Below are 25,718 nucleotides of genomic sequence, written 5' to 3'. Positions count from 1 at the left end.
AACGTGATCATAAATCAATGAAGTTCACAAGCATCTCATGAATCATCTAACGTCAGTCACAGTTGTTTACCGTTCCTTCTGATTTATTTATTAGAATGCGTCCTACGCCCAAAATCAAACTGTAACATCTCGAACACATCTTGTTTCGGAAAAATCAACATGACACTGAATGTGCTGTACCTTTTACTTTTGCACAAATTCCCTTAAATAATATATGTTTTGAGATCTTGTAACGTAGGTCTGAGCATGTGGCATATACTATTAATTGGTAATTTAGTGTTAAGAGTAAAGAGACTGTTGAGATTGTGTAAAATAGAGTTATATATTTAGACTGATAAATTTTAGCTATACTTGTTGCACTTGCCCGCAGATTACATTGTGCAAAAAAAAAAAAAAATAAATCCTCTATCGTTTTCTTCACAATGTATTTGTGCGCCAATTAAATCAGTAGTATCGCTATTCCGCGTTCTTATCGTGGGAGTCAAAAGTCATGACAACGATATCAATTATAAATGCTACGGATCTCAACAGATATAAAAGTTGTGGATTACTGATCATGAGTTTATTGGTTATCACAGTACAGCAGTATTATTGCTACATACTTACAAAAAGTAATGAAATCTAGGCAAAAACATCTGAAATGTAAAAAAGTCCGTCAAGTTACCAAAACTATATCACAATAAATAATACAAGAACAACTTAGGTATTGCTAGTCTCTGTCACGAAATCAGGAAAGAACCCCATGCCCTACGATCTCTCAGCAAGTAGGTATACGTCGTGAAGTCGGACCTCGCTGTTTCGTATAGTGATATCGAAACATCATTCCAAGAGCTACGTACTTGGCGGGTATATTCGTCTCGTGATTTCCTGGCCAGGCACCAGACCGATTTTTAAGCACTACCATTCCAGTATTCTCCTACCACCGTCGAGAGTTATCTCCGAAACTCAATACCGCGTTCCTGTCAACTAGGATCACTGTTACTATCACGGGTAGATGTACACTGTCTTTGAGTCGCGGCAATGCCATCGCTCCGCAGACAAACAACTTTGGCCGAGTGACATTTTACGTGTGTCTTCGCTAAGGGGTCCTCAACGATAGGTAACATGGACAGTAAGGTGCAGCGACTCAAGAACCGTACGAGCTGGTGTCAAGAAAGCAGTCGCAGGTCAAACATTAGGTACGTAGCATCTTTCGGTAATTTCCGCAAAAGCGTGGCGTTCTCATAAACGATATTCACCACAAGGGGGATGACTTAATTATGGTGGGGAACAAACGACCAATCAACTGGAAGAACGACCACCTCGTGACAGTGGTGAGATCGGCAATCCAGACTCCGAACTTCACTTATTCTACGTTCAACCCGCCAAGAGACATCATGTTCCTGCCTTGCTGTCATTGATCTAGACTTCTTGAGTTACTTTGCCTTTCCTTATTCCTTACCGCTATCGTTTCTATCGCTACCGTTCTTTTCTGAACCACTCTATCGTTTGCACTATCGTTTGGTGTCTTTTTTTCCTTTCGTGGTCACCTTTCCTCTTACCTTTTTCCTTCTTTTGCTATCGCTAAGTTTACTTTAAAATAGAATTAGTGTTTGTGTGCCCGAGTCACCGGCTAAGGGGCTAAGGTAAGACTTCTGTATCATGGCGTTACGAAGTTGCCCACATTTTCTATTTTCTCGAATCTTCATTATCTTTTGATGCCAGTATCTTCGTGAATCATGGTCCGCAGCTCTGAGATGCTGCAAGCCGTCGTGTGACTGCATGATTTCCTTAATTAATTAATTCCGTGTCTTTGAGTAACCGCATGACTACCGAATAAGTATCTCTCTCGTATTTTTGAATTTCTCTGATTTTCCTGTAATCTTCTCTTAGAATTGCCTTTGTAATTTCTACCGTATTTTGAGCTATCTCTATCTTTTCTTAATTTTTGCACGAGTAGTGCTTACTAGTATTATAAGTATTATACCTTATTTGCCGTACCGCTTATCGTGTTTTATTTGCTTGGGTTTGTATCGTAAATCAAGTTCTTTGGAGTACATTCGAGCGTAGATTAAGCCGCTAAATACTACTGTACCTTTCGTATTTTCTTGTTAACCATTTTGTAATGACTATTACTTGTTATATTTCCCGAATTTCTTTGTAATATTGTATTTCTTTGTTAATTTAAGTTTCGCTTATCATCTTCAATTTTATTATAACAAGGTGTATTTAGGGTATTTTCCTATCCCGCAAAAACCTCTCTCAACCTCTCAATATCTCTCATAGTCTTGCCTGCGAATAATCTCGAATCTTTAAATATCGTACAATTTATCAATTCGATTATTTATAGATTAGTTTCTCGTAAATTTGCTTCCACATTTTACCTCAATTAAAATTCTCTCGTTTAAGCTATAGATTCTGGGTAATTAGCGTATTGTCAGTTACTATCAATTGCCAACTTTGTCTTATTCTTTGGTCACTGCCGTTCCAAGCTATCGTCAATTTTGTCAACTATCGATTTCGAATGAAAATCGACTTCAGTTTATTTATGCATTTGTTCGCCTATTGCTAGCTGTCCGGGAATAACGCCACTCTACCAGTTCGTGTAAGTACTTGAGCCTGGTAAGCCATACAACAAGTTTTTTAATTATTATCTTATCATATCGTATCTTTAACTAAAAATAGACGCTGAAGCGTCTGGCGCCTAACGAGTACGTTTTGCTATTGTTTATTTGAATTCAGAATAGTTAGAGAATCACGCCAAAGTGTGAACGGTAAGTCCTCGTCTGAGGGTGACAGCAGTTTAACGTTACAGTACACAACTTGTTCTTCTTAGGCTGGTACTGTTCGACTTCAGAAAAGCGTTCGATACCATCCATCATGGTATTCTGTCAGCCAAGTGAGCCAAATTTGGCTTTTCTCAAGATGTCCTTCGGTGGATGGCATTTTACCTACAAGGTAGAACACAGGTTGTGTTCAGATAGGCAACTCTCATTCTGGGCTAAGATTGACTTGAGGATTCTACAAGGCTCTATCTTAAGACGCTTTTTGTTCTCCCTTTTCATCCTCTTTGATGTTTTGTAGCACTGTACTCACATGGATTACGATGATAATTGGCAGATTTATCTTCGTTTCTCGCCTAGGGATTTTTTTGACGTATTATCGTTCATCCATTCGGATGTTGAGCCTGTCCTCGGGGTGGGCATCGCGCTCCTCTCTCCGACTCCCCTTCTGGTCTTGGCTTGTGGTTCGTATGTGCCTCATCTCGACCCTGCCGCTCTACCGCTTGTCACGTTGAATGATTTTTCAGTGTCGTATTCTAATGTAGTTGTGACCTTGGCCTATTCATTAATAGCAACTTTTCCTCGGTGGCCCAGGTTAATGCCATCTCGAACCAGGTTCCTTTTACTGTCAGGCAGCACTCAGTTTCTCACCACTCGTTGTTCGTTCGTTGCGTAGGTGCACACAGAGGTCTTCTGTGATTTTACACGTGACCTTGATTTCAAATTGCAATAGCTCCTCAACCCTTGTGTTCGTTTCGTCTGCAGAGTGGCCCGGGATGAGCAGATCACGCCTTCCCGTTGCCAGCTGGCTTAGCTCAGTGTGAAATACAGGAGGCTCTATTTTACTCTTTCGTCCATTGATGTAATTTTTAGATCTGATCATCCTGCTTATCTTCGTGTCATTGTCGATTTAAGTCATGATTCTTATCAACCGGAATTGAAACTGGATTTACATCCTTTATATTGAATCTATTCAAAGAGGTGATTGGTGTAGCTTGTCTTGTGCAATATTATGGACCCGTCATCCTGTTTATCAAACTTGGGAACTGGAAAGCTTCAAATTCGTCAAACTAGTTTCTATGACTACACATATGGTCGGTAGCGCCAGAATCAATATACCAGATGTTTTCCACTGAATATTTCGAATCTTCAGATATTAGAGACATACCCAAAAGAGCTTGATTTGTTTTGTTATCACTTTCAGCAGTTTTATTTTTCTTACGGGGTCTTTTTAATTCATAGCAGTCTGCTTTCTAGTATCCTGGCATATTACAATAACTGCACATACCTGGTTAGCGTTTTGTGTTCAAAAAACCTTGATTTTCATTGTGTTTGAAAGCTTTACTTTGGATCACGATGATGGATCTACGTGGAGGCCTTAAACAACGGACGAAAATTACTTTGGCATAGGAAACCAATCTGATATCACACTCCAGGTCAAATATTCCTTGTTCAAAGATCGAATGCACTTCTGTGCTACTTTAAACCCCACTTCAATGTCGCCATAATATACATATGAAATGTTGTTTTACATTTCTGAGAACTTTGCTACCGAAAATTCAATGACGGATGATTCTTTCCAAACGGAGCAACCACGTTTTGGGTCTTCAAAGTTACCGACTTCCCTATAATTCTAGGACGTTCGAATATATGTGGGTGGTTGAAAAAACAGTATTATTAAGTTTGAATTTGATATGTCAAGTTCACGGAAGTTTGATTATGAGGTGAACTGACGCGCGCCGCGCTCCTTCGCTTTATATCAGATTCAAGTGTGCTGACCTTGAAGTAGAACACGAGAAGACGATGTTTTTGGGCTGCCAGAAAGAAGATCTCGTCCTGGTTTTATTCGTGGCAATTTTCTTTGCTTCGAGCTGTGCTTTGACGGGGAAAAATAATCGTCCTGAAGTGACAATCTCCCAGGGAATCCTGCGAGGAAAAACACTCACTACTCGCTATGGTCGAAATGTATCAGCGTTTCTCGGAATTCCTTATGGGCGACCGCCGAAAGGGGATCTTAGGTTTGTGCAACGTAATTTCAAAGCATATTCATCAAATGCCTCAGTTTATAGCTAAAAACATGCAGTACCTGCAATCGATGTTAACGTCTGAAGTAAAAGTTTCACTACACTTTCATGACAGAAAGATTCCTCAGCAAGTGTGGTTGTTATCCTAAATTATACTATTACACAGTGCTGATTGCACATGCGTAACTTTTGAAACCAGAATTTTTGGCGACTACAGAAATCGAATTGTTTCGAAGCCTCGAAGTTATTTGTAGACTTCAATAATGAAACTGTGGTTTCTGAAAAAGGAAGACTGATAACCATTTTCTTGTTATTTTCACCAATCCAATCGAATTACAGATTTACAGCTCCTGTTGCAGCAGAGAGTTGGAACGGAACTCGAGACGCTAGTATTGATGGAAATATTTGCCCACAAGCCCAATATGATGAAATTGTAGGAGATGAGGACTGCCTGTATATAAACGTGTATACTCCACACGTAATTATTTTTTCAAAATCACGTTACCTTGTACTGTAGGATGATACGTCAGAACATTGTAGCTCTTGGGGATTCGGTACTTCATTGAAAAAAAATCTTTTGTGTCCATAGGAAATGCTTTCATCGTGTGATCCACACATTAAGGTTCACGAATGCCCGAAGTCGACACTTTTTCCGGTTATGGTGTTCTTCTATGGTGGAGGCTACGTCTCAGGAAGCTTTCTTCCCACGTCGTATGGTCCAGAGTACATTCTTGACAAGGATGTGGTTCTTGTCGTATTCAATTATCGCCTAGGACCATTGGGATTTTTGAGCACTGGCGACGAGGTGGCGTCTGGAAATTGGGGACTAAAGGACCAAATCTTAGCCTTAAAGTGGGTTCAGGACAATATCGCACATTTTGGTGGTGATCCTGATCAAGTGACTTTATTCGGACAAAGTGCAGGCGGTGCTTCTATTCACCTCTTGTCGCTGACAAATGTCACGATTGGTATGAATACGTTTATAGTTAGATAAGGTGAAGCTAATCTCATTGCGAGTGTTCATTCAGTCATAGCAGTGAATACATTTTTCATTTACGACAAACATGGCGTTATCAATCGATTTCAAAGGTGTATATGATTGGTAAATTCATTGTTAGACAAATACACTTGAAGGTAATCATTCTAGTAACTCGTTTGCATGAAGTGTAACTGACACGACTGATAAAGATCTGCTCAGAATGGCAAGCAATCAATTTTCTACGCCAACAGGACTCTTTCATCGATACATAACGCAAAGTGGACCGGCACTTTCTTCATTGGCTTACTTGCCCAGAGCTACTTGTGCGAGGCATGCATTCAAACTTGGGGAATATGTCGGCTGTTACAACGGAACGTCAGATTCTTTGATCAACTGTTTACGGACAGTAAATATCTCGGATATTATAGCCGCATATCCGAAGTTTCACGTATGGGAATCATATCCTTTTTCCGTATGGACTCCAACCGATGAGCTGGATATGGAAGGCGCTGTGCTTACTGCCAGTCCAGCTAATTTGATAAGTGCTGGTCACATCCGTGATTTACCTTGGATTTCTGGTATGACACGGAATGACGGGCTACTAGAAACTGCAAGTAAGGACATGCAAGTATTCTGAATATGGTCTGCCAGGCTATTGCTTTCGTAGCCATGGAAATGCTTACAGTCTGACGTTACTGTAAATTACTTTTTGGTTAAAGCTTTGAAGTTCAATCGTTTTTAATCTGCTTTTATTTTAACATTACATCAGAGTTTTATGTCGACGACGTACTGCTGAGTGATTTTCTGGAAAATTTTGATACTCTACTGCCTGTTTTCCTAATGTCGTCTTATGCTCCAGATGTTGTTGCTGATTTTATCGAAGCTGTCAAATTGTATTACTTCAACGACAATTTGACAATCAGTAATAACGTGGTAGGTAACAAGAAATTTCAAATAAAATCGTTTGACTAGTATAATTGCTTCACGTTCACATCTTATTTGCAGCTACTTGAGAATCTTACTAGACTCGTGAGTGACGATTTTTTTTACTACCCGGTTTACGAAGCATTCCAGAAACAGCTTGAACTAGCTGTGAATCCACAATATCTGTACATTTTCAACTATCGCGGTACTTTCAGTAACTCTTACTTAGAAACGGATTCTACAGCTAACTATGGCACGGCACACTCCGATGATTTGATTTATCTTTTTCCATCGGAAGCAAAATTCTCGGGTATTGATAAAACCATGAGCATAATGGATTATCAAATGGTGGACATTATGGTGGAGTTGTGGACGTCTTTTGCTATTAATGGGTGAGTTTGACATGGTTATTCGGTATTTCAATTAACCTGTCAATGTCAGCCACGTGTATTCTTGACCAAAAATTTTACCATCAGAACACCTTCGGTTTCAACTTCCAACCGTACTACAATATGGATGCCGTATTCGAAGGAGCACAATTACCTACGGATCGGAAATGTATCCAGTGTCGAACTCAATCTGGAACATTCCTTCTTCAAAGAACGAGTGCAGTTCTGGGACAGTTTGAAGACCACGTTAAAGTGCGGCGGTCGCAGAAATTTACGTAAAAGAAGAAATAGACCACTTGATTTCAGGTTTAGAAAAAGGAGGAAGAATAGTATACCTGTATGCTGAAAGTATGTATGGTATAAACCGAGTATAACTGTCCGAATTATAATTTCAACATTTAGTATTTTTATGTTTAACAATGTTGTCTGAAATAATTGTTCATTAAACTTAAGTATGGCCGAGCATTTTTTAAGTAGATTCAATTTCATTAGCTACGATTAAACTTTTTTTACCTCATGTGTTGACTTTGACTTGACTTGAATTGCGAGAAATAATGTCAACTTTGTTTTTTCAAAAAATGAGACTTTCAGATCCGAACTTTTGCAGGAAATCTGCAGGGGAAAAAATTTCTGTATGACTTATTATTTCCGATAAAATGTTGGACCGGCTCACTTCGTTGATAAAGTTATTTCACAGTGAGGAGTTAGCCACTTATCAGTTCGTGTGTACATTCGATTTCAAAATCTCACGAGATTTAAAAGGATTTCAGAGATTTCAAATATTTCATAAGATGAATGGTGTACATCAGATTTCAAGGTTGGTGAATCCACCTGTGGTGATTGGGGATGTTAAAGATTATGGTACTTAACCACAACAGCAAAAATTTGCGAATTCTAAATTGTAGGCAACAGGAATTTTCACAATTGAAACAGCGTCAATGAAAATTTCTTTGACAACGTACTTCAGCTTCCAAATGGAAAAAGATCACCACTACTTCTGGTTATAATGTTCACTCACGGCGGAAGATTCATTGAAAGAAGTGCTTCTTCAATGCGATACGGCCCAAAATATGTGCTTGACGAAGACGTGCTCCTTGTTACTTTCAACAACCGCTGGGGCCATTCGGGTTTTTGAGCACTGGTGACGAAGTGGCGTCTGGAAACTGGGTCCTCAAGGTCAGTTTTTAAATGGGTTCAGGATTACATCGAATATTTTGGTCGTGATCTTGATCAAGTGACGCTTTCGAGACAGCTCAGGTGGCGTTTGTGTTCACTTCCCGACGCTCCTCAATGCCACAGTCGGTAAGAATTAACGACTCCTTTTTAATAAATTCTAAAAGTCAATTAATTTTCAGCCATAGCATTGAATTCCTTAGAGGTTCTTGCTGACAGAAAATGTAATCTTGTAAATTTATCTAGTGAGCTCTGCAAGGCCAGTCATTTTTTGTCGTTGACTCAATGGAGCTTTTCCAATACTTTTTTCAGCTTGTAGCTTATACAACAGGTTGTGAAGTATACCTGTAGTATTCTGTTCAAGGTTAAACGACGATTACATGAAAATTCGTCGAAAACTTTATAGAAGTTCGAAATTATTTCACTCGTGAGAGAAACAATGCGTAAAATGAGGTTAGCTTGCTCGGACAGTAGTCCGAGATATTTACTTTTTCAAGCAGCAAGCTTTTTCTTTCATATTTCCTGACTTAGCGTTTTATGAGAATTCTACAAAGTTCGAGAACTTTCTGAAAAAATTCGATGTCACACTCACAGTTTTGTTGAGTTTGATTTACCAACCGGCTCCTCTCAAACCTGACACTCCTCATCGGTGACACTTACTTCGTATATCCTATCTTCAACGCAGTTCGAAAGCAGCTCGCTCTGGCGGAGAATCGGCAGTTTTATAATGAATGAAAACTATACGTTTTGGTTCAACAGCCAATTACGGTGTGGCGCATGGTGACGACCTGATTAACCTCTTCCCAAGAAATCAGTTTTTCAAAAATCTGTAGAACCAAACCATGTGTGATACCGACTTCCAAATGGATGACATCATGGTGCTTCTAAAATGTAACGGTTTCTCATCACGATTGTGAATGCACAGTAATCTATTGCTAGGCCTGCATTGTCAGAAATACGGTGTTAAATATAACACCGAAAATATTTTATAGAAGTCCATATCATTTTGGTGCTGATTTAAGACCATTTAGTCTTAAGAATGGGATGATTTACGCCGATTTCGTTTAATTTTACACTAATCGATGTGGATTTTTATTGACACCGTAAATTTTCTGACAGTGTGTGCAAACAATCGATTAATTGTACACGTTGAGTAATTATTCTTACAATCGATCGATGAATCGAATAAGAGAAATTTCGATCTATCGTGTTTTGCGATTATTCGATTATTCGATTATTCGATTCTTCAATTAATCGTTTTTTGTGCCTTTCGATTTTTTCATTTCGCCTTTTTTTAAACAATCATCAATTGATAATTGAGTTTTCTAATTTATCATTTTTTCGATTAATCGGTAAATCGTCCATTTCAATTGACCGTTCTTTCTGTTAATCGATTAATAAATTAATTGGAGAAGAAATGAATCTAGACTATTATTAATTGGCTATCGACTGCTCTTTCAGAACTCCTATATCTTCTACTCAACGTTCTACTCAACGGAAGGCGATTACTTACAGATAGGAAAACATTTCAACCTTACACTAAAGCAGCGGTTTACTTCTTCAAACAGCGAATACAATTTTGGGATGGTTTGGTTGGACAACATATCAACACGCAAGCAGAAATTGATAGGAATAGTAATTCCGAAACAAATGTTTTGAGAAAAAATTTAGTAAGCTGATGTGAAACTTGCCTCTCAAGGGTTTGTCGGATGACCGACCGAGTAAGTGAAATGTATTTGGCACTTATTTTTCTCTTCTGCAAAGTAATCGAATTCTTTCAAACTTTAGGGAATGATGGAAATAGCAATTACGCTTTTATGGTCATTGAGAATAGTTAAGAAAATTAACGAAAACGCTGTAATAAATATACTTGCAGCTGATTCTCATTAACTTTGAAGCTATGGCGTTTTAATCTACAACCAAGAGCCATTTTTTCAACTTTTCCATGAATTTCTCAAACCTTCCGTACTTGCTAAACAAGCGTGATCATAAATTCTATAATTTCCCAAATGTTAAATCGACGAGTTTATCGATCAGAAAAGAAAAACGTGTCAGCAATTACGATTTGCTCAAGTGGTCGGTAGAATATAAATAGTAGGCGGTGACGGGGATGGCAGGGAGGGGGGGGGGGGGGGGGGCTATTTAGACATTGTTCTGTGTTAAAGCGGGGTTTTTTTTAAAAGTGCAGGTATGAGCCGTTTTTGTGCATGAGTATGATGAATTGTCTACAAAATTAAGTCATGGACCACACTATCACGTTATTAGAACTGGAACGGATACCACCTTATTTTTATCTCCATGCGAGTTTCGTCTGAGTGGAGCAACTTCATCATTTTCATACGCATGCAAATGTCTCATACCATCGAACAAATATAACTAGATTGGCACGCTTATTTCTGACTCTGTGTAGCTTTTGCATAGAGAGGTGCCTTTCTATGTTATTTTCATACTCATACAAATTTGAAGCAAAAATTTTACTTATCTGTGGTCTGAAGAATAAAATTCTTTAGCGAACTGACCACTTCGACGAGGTTAGAAATATAAATTATTACGTATCTCGTTGACACTCTCCATTCACGGATTGTTTACAATCCAATAGACGTTAAACGAAGGCTCTTCGAATCCACATTTTAAATATAATTGTTTAAATAGAACAACGATTACGTTTCCATAGCACCGGTATCATCAATTAAGATATCTTCTTAATTGGTCTTAATTTATTATTTCTTATTCATATATTTTAAATAATTATGTAAGTAATTATTTAGTCAATTTATGTATTAGTATTTGTTGAAAAGTAGTGCTAAGGGGATTTCGAGTAACCGTAAAGCTAATTATCATGATCAAAAATGCGTTCTTGAAAACCAGCGATAATAAAACCTCATAAGAATAAAGTTGGGTTCAGTGGATGGAAAGCTTCGTGCCTTGAGTTGACATCTGAAGAGCGGACCATACTGTACTCTGGTGATTTGATGTGATGTAACAATGTCACAATATTTGTACATCCATTTCCAACAACAATTGTGACGTGGGGAATTCACAGACAGTTGAGTACATACGGCGATAAGAAAACATATTTCCGTACGAATTTGTCGACCGTGCAGAAGTGAAATAAGTTGACATGCTGGCGTTATAAATGAACTCGACCGTAAACCACACAGGGAATATAACATTGTAAACTGAACTTCCATTTCTAGACTGGACATCGCGATGGTGTCGTGCTATCAAATTCAATATCTTTTTCTAGCATCGGTGTTGAGAATGTATCTCTCTCCATGCGATACTGAACAAGTAAGTATTGATCAACCCTGGGTTGAAATTCTCCAGGAAAAATGTTCAGCGATTTAAGAGCTAACAGGATATGCATTAGCTTATCGGAAAGCTTACCACCTCGCCTCCCACTTTAGAAAATTGATTTTCTCGTAATAGGAGCGAGCTCAAAAATCGCGGTTTGCGGCAATGCAGAGCTCATAAATAGCTCTTTAATCTATGATTTTTTCAAATTTTTTGAGAATAAGGGGGGTGGGGGCAGTTTTACGGAGGTGTTGTTTGAGCTATCTGAACTCTAGATATCAACTCCAGTCGATGCGAGAGTTAATGGTTTGGCATATTTACTGGTGTAATCTGCATATATTTTGATTATCCGTTATCAGGAATTAACCAAAACATCTTTTTAGAATGCCTAGGTTAGTACGAGAATAGTATATTGTGTTACTAGTCAGATATTGCGTATTTCACAAGCTATTTCTTCCAACACCTGTCAAGAAAGGTTTGATTGGAGACGCGACAAAGGTGCTACTGACATTGCGTAAATTAGGATTAGGTAAACTACGTTCAATGACACAGTGCGTAAAATTGAGTTATTCGAAAGTGCGCATGTGCGACAGAAAGCCCTGGTGTATAAAATCGAGCATATCAGTTGTGCGCATGCGTACTTAACCGCACTGTTCGCAAATAGGGCACTTTACTAACGCTCCACAGGCTTCAAAAATCAAGCTTTCCAAGCATGTGTTGGAAAAATATGCATGCCAGATATAACGAAAAATATATGTTACGCATGTGACATATATGCCCGGCAAAATGAATATAAGTGAAATAGAGTCATGTAGGGAGAGATATTTTACATCTGAACTTGCCCGTCTCCGTGGGAAATCTAACATTTCGGGTGACAGCTGCGGTAGAAGTTGTTTTGTGATGAACTAATGTTACTGTATGCATACCTGAAACAGACAGAAAAATACGTCTCCATTAGTACCTGAAATATCTTGTACTGCTGATACAAGATCACGAGCATCAATTAAGAAAGCTGAATTGCCTATAGCTGAAGACCCACTGGGAATTTGAGAGAGTGAATTTTACTTTGCATTTTACACTTGTACATGTATATATTTTGGGATATTAACATTTTTTGCCGTTAAAACTCAACAACAAAGATTTTGGGATTTTTAGATTCAGATTGTGAGTTACTGGTAGTTTTTTGTTCGGTTTTAAAAAAGCAGTGTACCTCTTCTTTTGACGCAGAAAAAAGTACTATTGCATTAACCACTTTGGGGCTGACGCTTCTTTTATTGACGTTACTACGATTTTTGCAATCACAACTTTTCTTCGCAGCAAACTGGACTGTCAATTTAGTAACTCTAAGCATTTCTGCAGTAATTTGAGCAGAAAACTATAGTAAATTTAATAAAAAAAAAACTAGGCCACTCCCGGTTTTTTCTGAAGAGGTAGTAAATTCAACCTTGATTTTTTTTCCGTGTACGTTGTTCTGCATAACGGTGATTCCATTTGGCACAAGTGCATTTTATCATAATGAACGTGATGATAATATGCACACCAATTGGTATTTATACGACGTTTGGTGAAATTTCTCTGTGAGGTATAATCATACTGCTTTCACTGTCAACTTTGAAATTTCGACTTTCGCAGACTTTTTCGGCAATTCCAACCAGTGTGCGGCGGTGTGTTGTTTTGTTTGCGAGACGGTCGTTGCATAGTTTGAATATCATGTTTGACGATTGGCACATCAAACTTGTTCGGGATACTCAAACGGTTCGAAGTCATAAAAAATCCTACCTGCGAGATTCGCCAGAGAGGAGTTTCTTCTCATTGAACAACATCGCGAGCCGACGATGTCTTCACGTTCAGGGGCGGAGAATCTTTTTTTCTCACTATGTCTGAGCATTTTTTCTTGTCAAGTTACCGTTACTTCGATGAAACTATTCAACCGGAAGTGACTATTCCCCAAGGGACTCTGCGGGGAAAAATTGTGACCACTACCCATGGCCGAAAGGTGTCGGCCTTTCTGGGAATTCCTTATGCGCAACCACCGATAGGAAATAACAGCTTAGTGAATTATATATACTTATATATTCAGTGTTTATTGATTCCACGATTTTTTTCATTCGTAAATGCAACTTGAATGACACTTTCAATTAGCTATGAACTTAAGAACTTGGCATGGATAGAAAGTTCCAATAACTAATTGACTGAATTCAGTAATACAATAATAAAACTAACTTCTAACAATAAGACATGCATGAAAATGGTATAAAAAGATCCGAAGGCTATATAGACTTTCGGGTGGAAAAATTACAATGCAATTTGTCTTTTTTTTTTTTTTTATAAGAATTTTTGATATCGTAATATCTTAAATTTCAATCTTCATTTTTCAAACAAGCGATTTTAGACTGGCCATGAGCCAGCCCTTGAACTTCCCGTTCTGACACTGCAGGTTCCAAGTTTGTAGGAAAAAAAAGACAATATCCAATTTGAATTTTGTAGTACACATTCAGATTCTTGATTAAAGCTTTTAAAGCTCTCGGATACCATATTAAATTAAAATATGACGATTTTTTAAATTTATTTTAAAATTTAAATTTAAAATTAAAATAAATTTTTTAAAATGCCGGTGCGATTGGGAACAAAATCACTGAAATCCGGTAAAGCGTTTTCGAGATACCGTGGGGCAAAAAAATTGATCGCATACATACATACATATGTACGCACATGCATACGCACGCGCAGACGCCTGTCCGAAAATGGTCGGGGGTGATTATTTAGACCTTGAAACGTTGAGATCGAGAGAAAATTCAACTTTTTATTTTCGGGGTGATTACATAACTTCCTCTTTTCTCTAAAAGCAGAAAAACGGGAAGTTGAAAAATCCATAGGTTGTACGACGGTTGTACAGTCTCATAAGAATGTTTGGGAAAAATCATTTTTCAACCCCCCTAGGTGTACGTATAACCCTTACTATCCAGACTACAAATTAGACGGGGAAAGCAATCATTAACAAAGTACTGAGAACAGTTGATTAGGTGCATTTTTGACTTGTAGCAAGATCATCCTTTGAAGAATAATTTTTTAGCCATTTCGTATCGTTTTTTACTTCTCTATTTTTAGCTTTTATTTATTCAACTGAGTTTGAGTACTTTCGAAAACATTGAATTAATTGTAATTATAAAAATGTTATTGAATACTCGCGTACACTTGGAAACACACTGTTTGTGTGAACAAAAAAGCTATCAAAAGAAGCAGATACACTTAAATAAACATATTTTGCAGTTCCTTACATTTTTGTAAGTGCGTAACATGACGCACACTTTTTCTATACAATACTGACAAACCTAACTATAATTTTATGTAATTTTATTTAACGTTCGTCAGTCAAACTACCTGAAACTAAATATTCGTTTATTTACAACGAGTGGACAAGTTTGTTCATTAAAATGGATGAGGTGGTTACAAACAGAAACTAATTCAAAGGAGTAGCGTTGCACGATTTTATTGAGTTTTGTATCAAGACTGCTAAGAATCTTGAAATAAAGATAGGCAAGGTGCCTCTTGCGGTAAATGATTATTATTAGACTGATTGTCAAACCCGCTAATTAAGCGATAAGAATTCTATGGGTAAATGAACGTCCATGATGAATATACAATATCAAAATTTAAAATAGCAACGTTTTGCGATAAACAAACATACCATCGAATGAAATATTTAAACTAAAGAAGTTGCAACCTTCGTCAACTCTCGTCATGAATCCGATAACAAAAGTTCTCTTTGTGTCGTAGATTCGCCAACCCCGTGCTAGCGGATGGTTGGGAAGGAATCCGAAACGCTACTACCGACGGAAACTTCTGCCCCCAAATAAGTAGCACAGACTATATCAATTTCTTTGGAGACGAAGATTGTCTAAACCTGAACGTGTTTACGCCGCAGGTAATTTTTTTCTATCTAGTGAGGTTCACTTATCTGCACGCAAGCCGCTTGCTGTGCGAGAATAGAACCACGAGTTTAAAGTGCGAACTCTTGCAAAGCAAACGTTACTGAATTTGACTCCGGATCCTATACATATAGATAAGCGACGGTAAGGAGTCCTTATTACTTCCGGTAATGGTATACATTTTCGGTGAGAAGTTCGCAATGGGCTCTGCCGACTCGTCCGTGTACAGCCCGAAGTACCTGTTGAACCAAGATGTAGTTCTCGTCACCTTCAACTATCGTCTGGGTGTTCTGGGGTTCTTGAGCACTGGCGACGAAGTGGCTTCCGGAAACTGGGGCCTAAAAGATCAGGTCCTTGCGCTCGAATGGGTGCAGCGTAACATCAGACACTTTCATGGTGACCCTGATCGAGTAACCCTATTCGGCCACAGCTCAGGGAGCGTTTGCGTTCACCTTCTGACGATTTCGAAATTGACAATTGGTAAGATTGAATTGAGATCCAACGCAACCGATGCGTGGCGGGAGGTAATATTCAACAGACTTGTTCTATGAATAACGAAATCTTTTACCGGGATGACTGGTCTCATTAATACAATAATCGGGAGTACGATGTACTGAAAGATTGATTTTCCATCGATGAGTTGATGAACACAGTTAGAATGAAATGCTGAAAGGTGGCGTAATCAATTCACGACATTACAGGGCTCTTCCATAAGTTCATCATGCAAAGCGGATCTGGCTTTGCGGAATGGGTCTACAGACCCAGGGCCGTATACGCAAAGCACGCATTTGAACTCGGCGATTACGTTGGCTGTTCAAATGACACTTCGGATTCCCTCATCAGCTGTTTGCGGAAAAAAAACTTCTTGGATATTGTAGGCGTGTTCAAACAGTTTTACGTGTGGAATTGTGAACCATTCATCACATGGGCTTGTACTGATGAACCCGATATCAAGGGAGTTACTACTACATTTGCTGTAATCACGTGTTTTGTTTTTGAAAATTGCCGAGGCTACTACTCATTCAACAACGATTAGACGTATGTAGCTGTTGTGCTCCTAATGTGTCCACGGGCCTCGCCAAAACAAGGTTATCGTATATGACATTCGGAAATAGGACTGTTACCTACAGATTTAGGTATGTAATATGCCTATAGCATCGCGGATCATACTTCAGTTTTTTTATCTGTCGGACCCTTTGATACCATGAGTTAAATTAGCAATCGTGCGCTCAGATTGCCTTTGTCTTTCTACTTGCTAAACTGTTGATTTTTGGAAATAGCAGATCTTAATAATCAAATTGATGTTTTAGCTTCATGTTATTCGCTTAGTAGAGTCAGCCCATAATTTGGCATAATACCCCGATAAACGTCTTGTCGCGGCATGCCCAACCGAAAGTCGATATAAACGTCAACTTACCTGCGGGTTTTCAATTCAAGATGTACCGTTCGTTAGGAGGTCCTTGTAAAAAATAAAAGGATTTGTTCGTGTTCAGTGCGCTCCTAGGATTTAAAATGTAACGCAAAGGGATCTCGGACCTTTTAATTAGTTTAATCGCATTCATTCATTTCCTTTCACTCTCTTCACTTATTGTTAAGTCTTATGAATGCCTCTTCACGAGCTCGGGATGGTAGCATGGGATGTCACATGGTTCAAACGGCCGCCTCGGAGAAGATCGCATGGGCCTACAACTAACCGCGACGTGCCGGGTAAAACTCTCCCTCTGTTTGAGCATGTAAAAACAATTATAAAGTAGTTTCAAAATAACTTAACCAAGACCTGAAGGGCAAATTCGCCTAGTGCTCGTCTACGAAGCATAATCTAGAGAAAGCGGTCTGCGTTGGGACCATCAGGGGAAGGGCTGAGTTGTCTCCTTGCATGCACTAAGGAGGACATATGGTTATCCACCGCACTGTGTGTGATGGTGGTTGACTACGGCCAGACCCTCTGAAAACACTCAACTCACGCTAGATAGAAAAGAGATTTCATAGAGAACGGTCGTGCCTTCAGCATCTATTCCAAATTTCTGGATAATTTCTGATTTTGTTGTAATGTACTAATTCTGTTATTCGGCTGTGTCGTCACGTACAGTCGTACTGTGTGGGTATATCACTGTGTGCCAGTATACAGATTCGATTTAGTTGGGTGTCTGTAGTTGATTGTATGGACGAGACACGATAGGGCTCTCACATGGAGGTACGCCAGCGGCGTGTTATCCGAAGTCGTCTATGGAACCAGGGCTATCCCCGTTCTCGAGATGTTGGGGCCCTGTAACAAGCTGGGCTTCTGCCATCCGGAAATCCTTCTTTGCCCGGCAACTTGACCCAGCAGAGAGGGCGGTCCCGGCATCACTGCGCACGCCGTGTATTTCGACAATATTGCGGAGGTTGTATCTTCCAATAGGTAAGAGAGCTCTCTTGTTGTTAGTAGATTTAGTCAAGCGAATAATCGTTCCAAATGCAATAGATTGAGTTAGAAATTGAGTCCCTGACTTGTGGTGGTTTGTTCACCTTTTCATGTACTTGGATTTTACTTGATTTTGTTCAGCGAATGCACTATCATTCATTGGCTTGCTCGAATTTTTGACGCCTCAGCAAGTTGTTGGTCGTAGTCAGTTTGTATGCGCAATTGCTGTGTTTTTATTCAAACGACCCGATTATTCGTTCCTTGCCGAATTTTCCCTTTTGCACTATAAAAATAATTCACGAACCATCTGATAGCGGTGGTTTACAGTAGAGGTTAACAATTATTCAACCCTGATGTATATGAGTGTAACCATTTGGAAGTGTAAATTCGTTATTGTTAATCCTTGTGTGGCTATCCGAAAGCGGAAGTTTATTGATTATCTTTGTTTATAACTATCCGATAGCATAAGTGGCGTTATTCTATACATTCTTCTTTCGAAGATAGATTTCAAATTATGCTACTCCTAAACACCCAACGTCATAATTCCGACAATTACATGTATATCCATATATTCCGTTCATTTCATGAATAAACGAATATTAATGTTCCATTACATGTAATCGTTCAACTTGTCCCAACGCTATGTTGCCTACGTTTTTATAGATAACCTCAAGTCTCTAGACGGTCCATGATTTATTCAAAACGCCCTGAGGACGATCCTGTTGCTTTGTGTTGATAACTGAATGTTTGGTAAGGAGGTAAAAAAGGAGTAATTCGAGTCATAAAACGTTCAGTCTACAAAACAGTTCTTTATTCCGAGTAACGTCTGTTCTCTTCGAAATAATGTTTATTCGAATAAGGTAGTGAAGACCGAGCATCAAAATTTCGTGAAATACCTTTTAACAACCAATATTTTTATAAAATTATAAGGATGAATCTGGATAGCATTTTTATTTTTACAAAACATTTAAAACGTTAGGCTGCTAACTTTGGCTGTCATCTTCAGCTTCATTTTTAAATTCTCACAGAGCCCTCAAGTTGCATAGAACACGAACATAGGTCTAATAAAGTTGAACGCACGGTCTTACGAACAGAACTATTAGTAGTGCGGGTACGCACCCTAGAATAGAAACAAATAGCAGCGTAACTGCAGTGCTCCGAGGTGGTGGTAATCAGTACTAAAGAGGCTAATAAGAAATTGGTAGCGGAAAATTCGAATTTAGAGTAGTGAATACTTTTTCTCGTATTATAGAATTATTACGAAAAGAAGGGTAATTAAATAGATGTTTCAATGAGACTAGTATATATTTTATGTCTTACACATAATATGTTCGCCGCTAATTTCGCTAAATCTCGGGTGTTGAGCTCGATGCTTCCACGTGAGAAATACATCTCCTTCATTTTTTGGAAACCTACGCCGCGCAGATGTTAAGCCGGAATAATTTATAACACAGCACTTTGTTTCTTTAGGCACATTTGCATACAGATACTTCAAAACACTTCTTATATCAGAGCTATCAGAGCGAACGCCTTCAATCAACAGGTAGATTGTGAAATGTAACAAAATGTAAGATGGCAGCGGCGTCTCCAGTGTACTGCGAATTGGCTGCGACTGTAGCGCTAAAAAGCATGCCTGGTACACATGCTTAGGGTCCAACTTTTTCTATTTTCAAGCCGACAATACGCATCGCCAGCTGTACCGGGAAGATTATTCGAGTTCAAAAAATAATGAAAGAAGACTCGATTAAATCGGTAAAAATTAATCGATTATTTCGTATTCTTTTGAAACTGTGCAAATGAAACCAAAATTTCGCAAATTTCAGTATGTTGTCTTAATAGGGAAAGAGTTTTTGATAATTTATAGTTTCATTCAAATTGTTTTTTATTTTCAGGTGAAAATATTCATTCATCTTTCACTTATTATATCAAATAGGTACTTGGTAAGTAATACAATGAAAATAATTGATACTTTAATCACATAAATTGATATTGTATTGCGTCGTTCATGGGTGTAAAAAAAAAAAACTAATTGAGAAGAAAAGTAATCGATTATACGAGATTAATCGGGAAAAAATAATCGATTTAAGGTAAGATTTTTGGTAAGATCCTAAAAGACTGTTTATCACAATAAATTTCTAAATTAAGTGTGTAAAAAGTTTTGGAGTCAACCAGCGCATAAATCCTGATGCCATATTTGCAGGCTTATACAGCAATATACTGGCGAAACTTACAACGACCTTTGAATGATCCTAACATTTCGTCTATAGTTGTACACGCACCGACTGTATAGTTCTCATTACGTTGCTGAATAAATTGACCAAAAAACTCTCGAATGGGAGCTAAATTATCTATCTTCTTCCTGTCATCCCGACTGGCAGTGTCATCAAACCTTATCGCCGTTGAAAGGAGATAAAATCTTTTTAGACTCATAGTTGCTCGAAACGAATCTGGTGCAGAACCATCATTGGTCCAAAACTAAAAGTACGAGTAGTATTCCGACAAATTATTTATAACAAAACAGTCTGCCGATACGGGATGCTGGCCTCCAGAACCATGAAAAATAAAAGTCCGAGTAGTATTCCGACAGTTCTCGAGTTCTCCAGGTGAGTGACAAAGAGTTCTGCGATTCAAAACTATTCCCACTAATTATTTATAACAAAACAGCCTACCGATGTGGGATGCTGGCCTCTGGAATAAAGAAAAATAAAAGTACGTGTAGTATTCCGACAGTTCTCGAGTTTTCCAGGTGAGTGACGAAGAGTTCTGCGCTTCAAAACTATTCCGACTAATTATTTATAACAAAACAGCCTACCGATGTGGGATGCTGGCCTCTGGAACGAAGAAAAATAAAAGTGCGTGTAGTTTTCCGACAGTTCTCCAGTTTGCCAGGTGGGTGGCAAAGAATTCCGCCCTTGAAAATTGTCCCGACCAGTTGTTTGTAATTGATAAAATCAAATTTCGTTTATTTTTTGTATTCATGTTTTCTTTTGTTTCACATGGAAGTTGGTATCCAAAGTAATTTGTTGGACACTTAGTAAATTGTTGCGCGGGTGTGTTCTCACTTTTAGTATCACCAGAACTAACGACGAGGACGTAGTGAGAGATGGCTCCATTTTTCTTTTCTTTTTTTGTAAATTTTATTCTATTTTTTTTTTGTATGTTTTTTGTATTTTCTTTTCTACTTCTATTTTTCTTGGATATTTTCATGTCTTCCGTCGTCTGATCCATTAACTAAAACCACGAGCTCTCGTTAGGTTTACATTAAATTTTATTGTTTCTCTTTTTCGTCAGAAAATTTTCATCATCATCGGTACGTCAGAAAGTAGTTAATGTTAATTTATAACGCGAGTAAATAATTCGAGGTAGTAGATTAGTAGAGTAGGTAGTAGTCAAAAGTAAGGTGCCCTGAGCACCCGTTTTGAACAATATAGACAGCAAATCTATTTATTGATGGCTGTCGAGTATGCTTAACGAATACGACAGAGTATAGGGTCTGAGCATACAGAGACAATTGCGAGCAGGCGGCTTGTCGACGGGGCCGCTAGGTGTCCGCGTCTCTCGTTAGACCGGCGCCGCCGATGGGGTATAGACACGAGACTGCACGGCCCGCTGCACTCGGGGAATCGAGAAAAGGCACTATACTTATGAAGTATTATTAGAGTAATTTCAGACAATGTATGACAAGAATATTCTCCAACAAATTTTATTAGAATCGGATTGCCGAACTCTCGATAACAACGGACTTCCGTACAAATCTGCGCACGCTGTTTATAGCATTATTTCTCAGCGTATGAAAGACCGTGGTTCCGTCATAACGGCGAAACATGTTTATTCCATATTGAACGAAAACCGTAACGGATTCCGCAGTCTAGTTCAGAAGGCATATAATCTATCTAACAAGCCTGGAACCGCGTCCGATACGAACAAAAACTCGTTATTCAACGAAACAACTGTCGAGAATTTAGCAAACTTTTCCAACGTTGCGTTATCGGAGAAACTCAACATCGTCGTAGGGGCTGATGAATATCAATTGATGAAACCGATGCAAAAAGTTTATAATGGTCGCGCATATTGGAAGTTCCGCGAAGGATGGACTGACGCTACCCCTGAGCGCATACGGCAGCAGCATCGGCTGAATTGTGTCATTTCGTTTAAAAATAACACAGTTCATCCTAGGGCAACTGCTGAACTTTATGCAAAGTTTCATGGTGTGTGTTTGGAATGTAAAGCCACCTTTCGTGGTACTTTGTTAAGAGAACTAGCCAAAGACTATGACGCGATCTTCGAAATTTGCGCGGAGAACATTATAGAAAAGTATCACACGTGTCGAAAGAAGCGACAGTTGAGAGGCAAACGGTGTCAACAAGTTGCTAGTCGTTTGATCGAACAAAAAAAGCAGCGGTAATATATCGGTATGAAGAAGCTAAACGGTTGAAGAAATTCGGCGAAAATGGTCCACCAATACTTCCGAGCAGTGAAGTTTTAGGTAAGGCCAAAGAGCAACAGCTGCTACAGACACACGGTCTATCTTTTGGTAATCCGGCACTCAACTTGTACCATCATTGTAAAAATGGCAAGCATGCTTGTACAATACGCAAAATAGGTCTCGAAAAGTTCTATTGTATTTATTGGACACCGAAGCAACAACAGTTATACGAAGACCGCTGCAAAAAAAATCCCAATGCAATTTTCACCATGATACCACTGGTGGGATTACCAAGCGGGAACATAGGCATGACTCCGCAATTTTTTTTATACCAATGTATGATTACAAGAGATGAAGGTAGTGTTCCTGTCCTCCAGATGATATCTGCAGACCAGACTGCATTGGCGATAGAATTTTTTTTGTGGTATATTCTGACCAAAGGCGTTCCTATTCCACCGATAGTCGTATCAGACTTCGGGTGGGCTTTACTAATTGCTGTTGCCAAGATCTTCGGTATGTGCAATGATCTGCGCGATTACCTGCAGAAATGCTACGACGTGGCAGTACGAGCAAACGGCACACTCCCAAGAACTTATATCAGACTCGACGTAAGTCACTTGGTCCATATGGTTGCTCGCTGGAAATTTTTAAACGGAAAAGGCCCAGCTGTCCGTAATTTTTATACACGATGCTTATAGTCAAGCTTATCAAATTTCGAATTTGCGAACCCTGACCGAATTTTTGGAATCAATTCTAGTCGTGTCGTTGAGTGAATTTATCGGCTACATAAAAGATAATATGGCAGTGCCTGCTGAATTGCGGATGCAATCAATAAATGAGGTTATAGAGGGTGTTACTGTTAGCGAAGAGGATGAAAATCGTCGAAGAGAAACTGAATATCAACACGAGAATGATACTTCGCAGGACCAAAGCGCATCTGATACCGACTGGAAAATGTGGGCAGATAGTATCGATTCTACAGCACAGATTTGCGTTAAAAATTCAAATCAGGGAAGCGTTATCAACGGTTGCTATGATCCGGAATTTGCCCAACAGTTCAAGAAACAGCTCATGCCGTATGTCCCACTTTGGACCGGCGTAATGAGACCGCATTTCAAACGCAGTCCGAGTATCGCCACATGTTCTTCGGTAGAAGCAGAGTTTGCCGACCTTAAGAGGACCCTAAGAGGTATCATATTGACGCGCCTTGACAAATTCGTGCTTCAGCACATCGATAACCATCTTGACGGTAAGGTTAAACTTGTATCACACAAAGGCGACAAGAAGGCATTTAGTGGTGATAAACAAGAGCAGTTAATTAAGACCTCAAAAATGGAGTTTGATAATTTTGATGGCACTGCATCCTCCCAAAATTTGACCGTATCGCCGCTAAATCAGGAAAATGAAGAATATACCTCGAGTCATTCGACAAAAAAGCTTGAAAATCGCGTTTATTCAGAACTAGATTCGACCAATGACTCAGTTATACCCGATTCCATCGGCATAATTGAGGATCTCAAAAATAGTCGAGTGTATTCAAGTATGCCTGTAGATTTCATACAATGGAATACATGCGAGGACTGGGGTGGATTAGCGGGAAAAATCGAGACTGCTACAGTACCTGACAATGAAATACGAAATAAGAAAAAAAGACGTGAACCTACATGCCTTGATAAATGCGCCGACTGGGATTACATTAAAGATGTAAAAAACGCACATTTACCACTGCTACAAAATGGTCTCCTAACAGGTACAGTGTCTGTAATGAAGAAAAGTTTCAATATAATCAATACCTGTGCTTTTGATTCGATATTACAGGTCATTCTCAGCGGCATGGCATGTAATAAAACGTGCCGCGATTTAATGCTTATTACAGATCAATCTCCTTTGATCCAACTGGCTCGTGCAATATTGAATGACAAAGAAACAACGGCCTAACGTTACACAGAGATGGCTAGGATATTATGGGGGGCGAACTTATATAAAGACGCCATAGTGTATTACACCCGGACAATACGGCGTCTTGATGCTATGTGCAATGTAAGCCATTTAGCAGATTATTTGTTTGCAAAGCAACTAAGTTGCACGAAACACGTTGCGTGCACTTGTGGATATCAAACAAGCCACCCTTGTGTTACACTTTCCGTAAACGTCGACATTTTGCTGGGTGAAGGATTTCACTTGATACAGGAAGCTATAGATGATGCTTTGATCACGAAACGAACCTGCAGGTCGTGCAAAACTGTGAGGGAAGATGTAATAGAATGCGATACTCATTTATTACTGGATTTGTCTGTAATTACAGATGAGAGCTATACCGTTAAAAAAAAGACGACGTAGCACACACTCGATGCAATTTCATCGACAGTAAGATTGGGTGACAATACGTATATTATTGCCGGATTGGTGCATGACGCGTCTAGACATTACGTAGCGTATGCAAAGACTGGCTTGTACTGGTACAAGTACGATGACATGCGCCGGAAGCGAGAGACAGTGAAAGCAGATGAAAACATCAAACCCCACTTGCTCGTATACGTTATGTCAAATAACATAACGTAGATAAGCGATCTTTGATGGAATACGCGACTATTCTACTTTTGACTACTATCTACTCTACTGATCTGATACCTCAAATTATTTACTCGCAATATAAATTAACATTAACTATTTTCTGACGTACCGATAATGACGAAATTTTCTGACCAAAAAGGGCAACGATAAAATTTAATGTAAACCTAATGAGAGCTCGTGATTTAAGTAAATGGATCAGAAGAGAGCAAATACGATTACATCCTAGGAAAATAGGGGTTGAAAAAAAATACAAAAAAAAAAAAGAAAAATAGAAACCATCTCTCACTACGTCGTTGGTTCTGGTGATACTACAAGTGAGAACACACCTGCGCAACCAATTTATTAAGTGTCCAATAAATTACTCTGGATACCAATTTCCACGTCAAACAAAAGAAAATATGAATACAAAAAATAACCGAAATTTGATTTTATCAATTACAAACAACTGGTCGGGATAATTTTCAAGGGCGGAATTCTTTGCCACCCACCTAGAAAACTCGAGAACTGTCGGAAAACTACACGTACTTTTATTTTTTTTCGTTCCAGAGGCCAACATCCCACATCGGTAGGCTGTTTTGTTATAAATAATTAGTCTTGAATCGCAGAACTCTTCGTCACTCACCTGGAGAACTCGAGAACTGTCGGAATATTACTAGTCCTACGATCGACCGTCGTATTCGATGCCATATTACATCTTTGCTGCTGTATCGGACCATATCTTTGTTAACAAATTGGCAATAAATATTCTGCATGCGAAGAACTCTTCGCCTAATATTCCGAATTACCGAGAACTTTCATAAAACATTTAGTTTTTCTATCTCAGGTACGAAGAAAAATGAA

The 25,718-nt window shown here is 38.8% G+C and overlaps 2 protein-coding genes and 1 long non-coding RNA gene across 10 annotated transcripts in view; 2 read left to right on the top strand and 1 right to left on the bottom strand.

Moving 5' to 3' along the window:
* Positions 1 to 25,718, bottom strand: part of LOC124176644 (flotillin-2) — a 478,641-nt gene that overhangs the window by 64,004 nt on the left and 388,919 nt on the right. The window lies entirely within an intron of this gene.
* On the top strand, positions 1,353 to 7,604 carry LOC124176635 (juvenile hormone esterase-like). Of its 7 annotated transcripts, XM_046558191.1 has the most exons (9): positions 1,353 to 1,625; positions 2,552 to 2,584; positions 4,526 to 4,780; positions 5,126 to 5,264; positions 5,376 to 5,754; positions 6,017 to 6,379; positions 6,535 to 6,698; positions 6,771 to 7,081; positions 7,166 to 7,604. In XM_046558191.1, exons 3-9 carry the CDS (start codon positions 4,566 to 4,568, stop codon positions 7,422 to 7,424), a joined length of 1,830 nt encoding a protein of 609 aa, XP_046414147.1. In that variant the 5' UTR covers positions 1,353 to 1,625; positions 2,552 to 2,584; positions 4,526 to 4,565; the 3' UTR covers positions 7,425 to 7,604. The 7 variants fall into 7 exon arrangements, with proteins under 7 accessions (XP_046414147.1, XP_046414148.1, XP_046414146.1 ...); XM_046558192.1 differs by lacking the exon at positions 2,552 to 2,584 and having other exon boundaries at positions 6,625 to 6,698; XM_046558190.1 differs by lacking the exon at positions 2,552 to 2,584.
* On the top strand, positions 7,617 to 10,342 carry LOC124176652. Of its 2 annotated transcripts, none has more exons than XR_006869429.1 (3): positions 7,617 to 7,895; positions 7,984 to 9,142; positions 9,713 to 10,342. It is a non-coding gene; the product is annotated as an uncharacterized LOC124176652 (long non-coding RNA). The 2 variants fall into 2 exon arrangements; XR_006869428.1 differs by lacking the exon at positions 9,713 to 10,342 and having other exon boundaries at positions 7,984 to 8,380; positions 8,564 to 9,512.

The sequence above is a fragment of the Neodiprion fabricii genome, chromosome 2 (genome assembly GCF_021155785.1).
Source record: "Neodiprion fabricii isolate iyNeoFabr1 chromosome 2, iyNeoFabr1.1, whole genome shotgun sequence".
NCBI classification, from domain to species: domain Eukaryota; kingdom Metazoa; phylum Arthropoda; class Insecta; order Hymenoptera; family Diprionidae; genus Neodiprion; species Neodiprion fabricii.
Note: the sequence above shows the minus strand (reverse complement) of the source record. Positions and strands in the feature narration are given on the sequence as shown.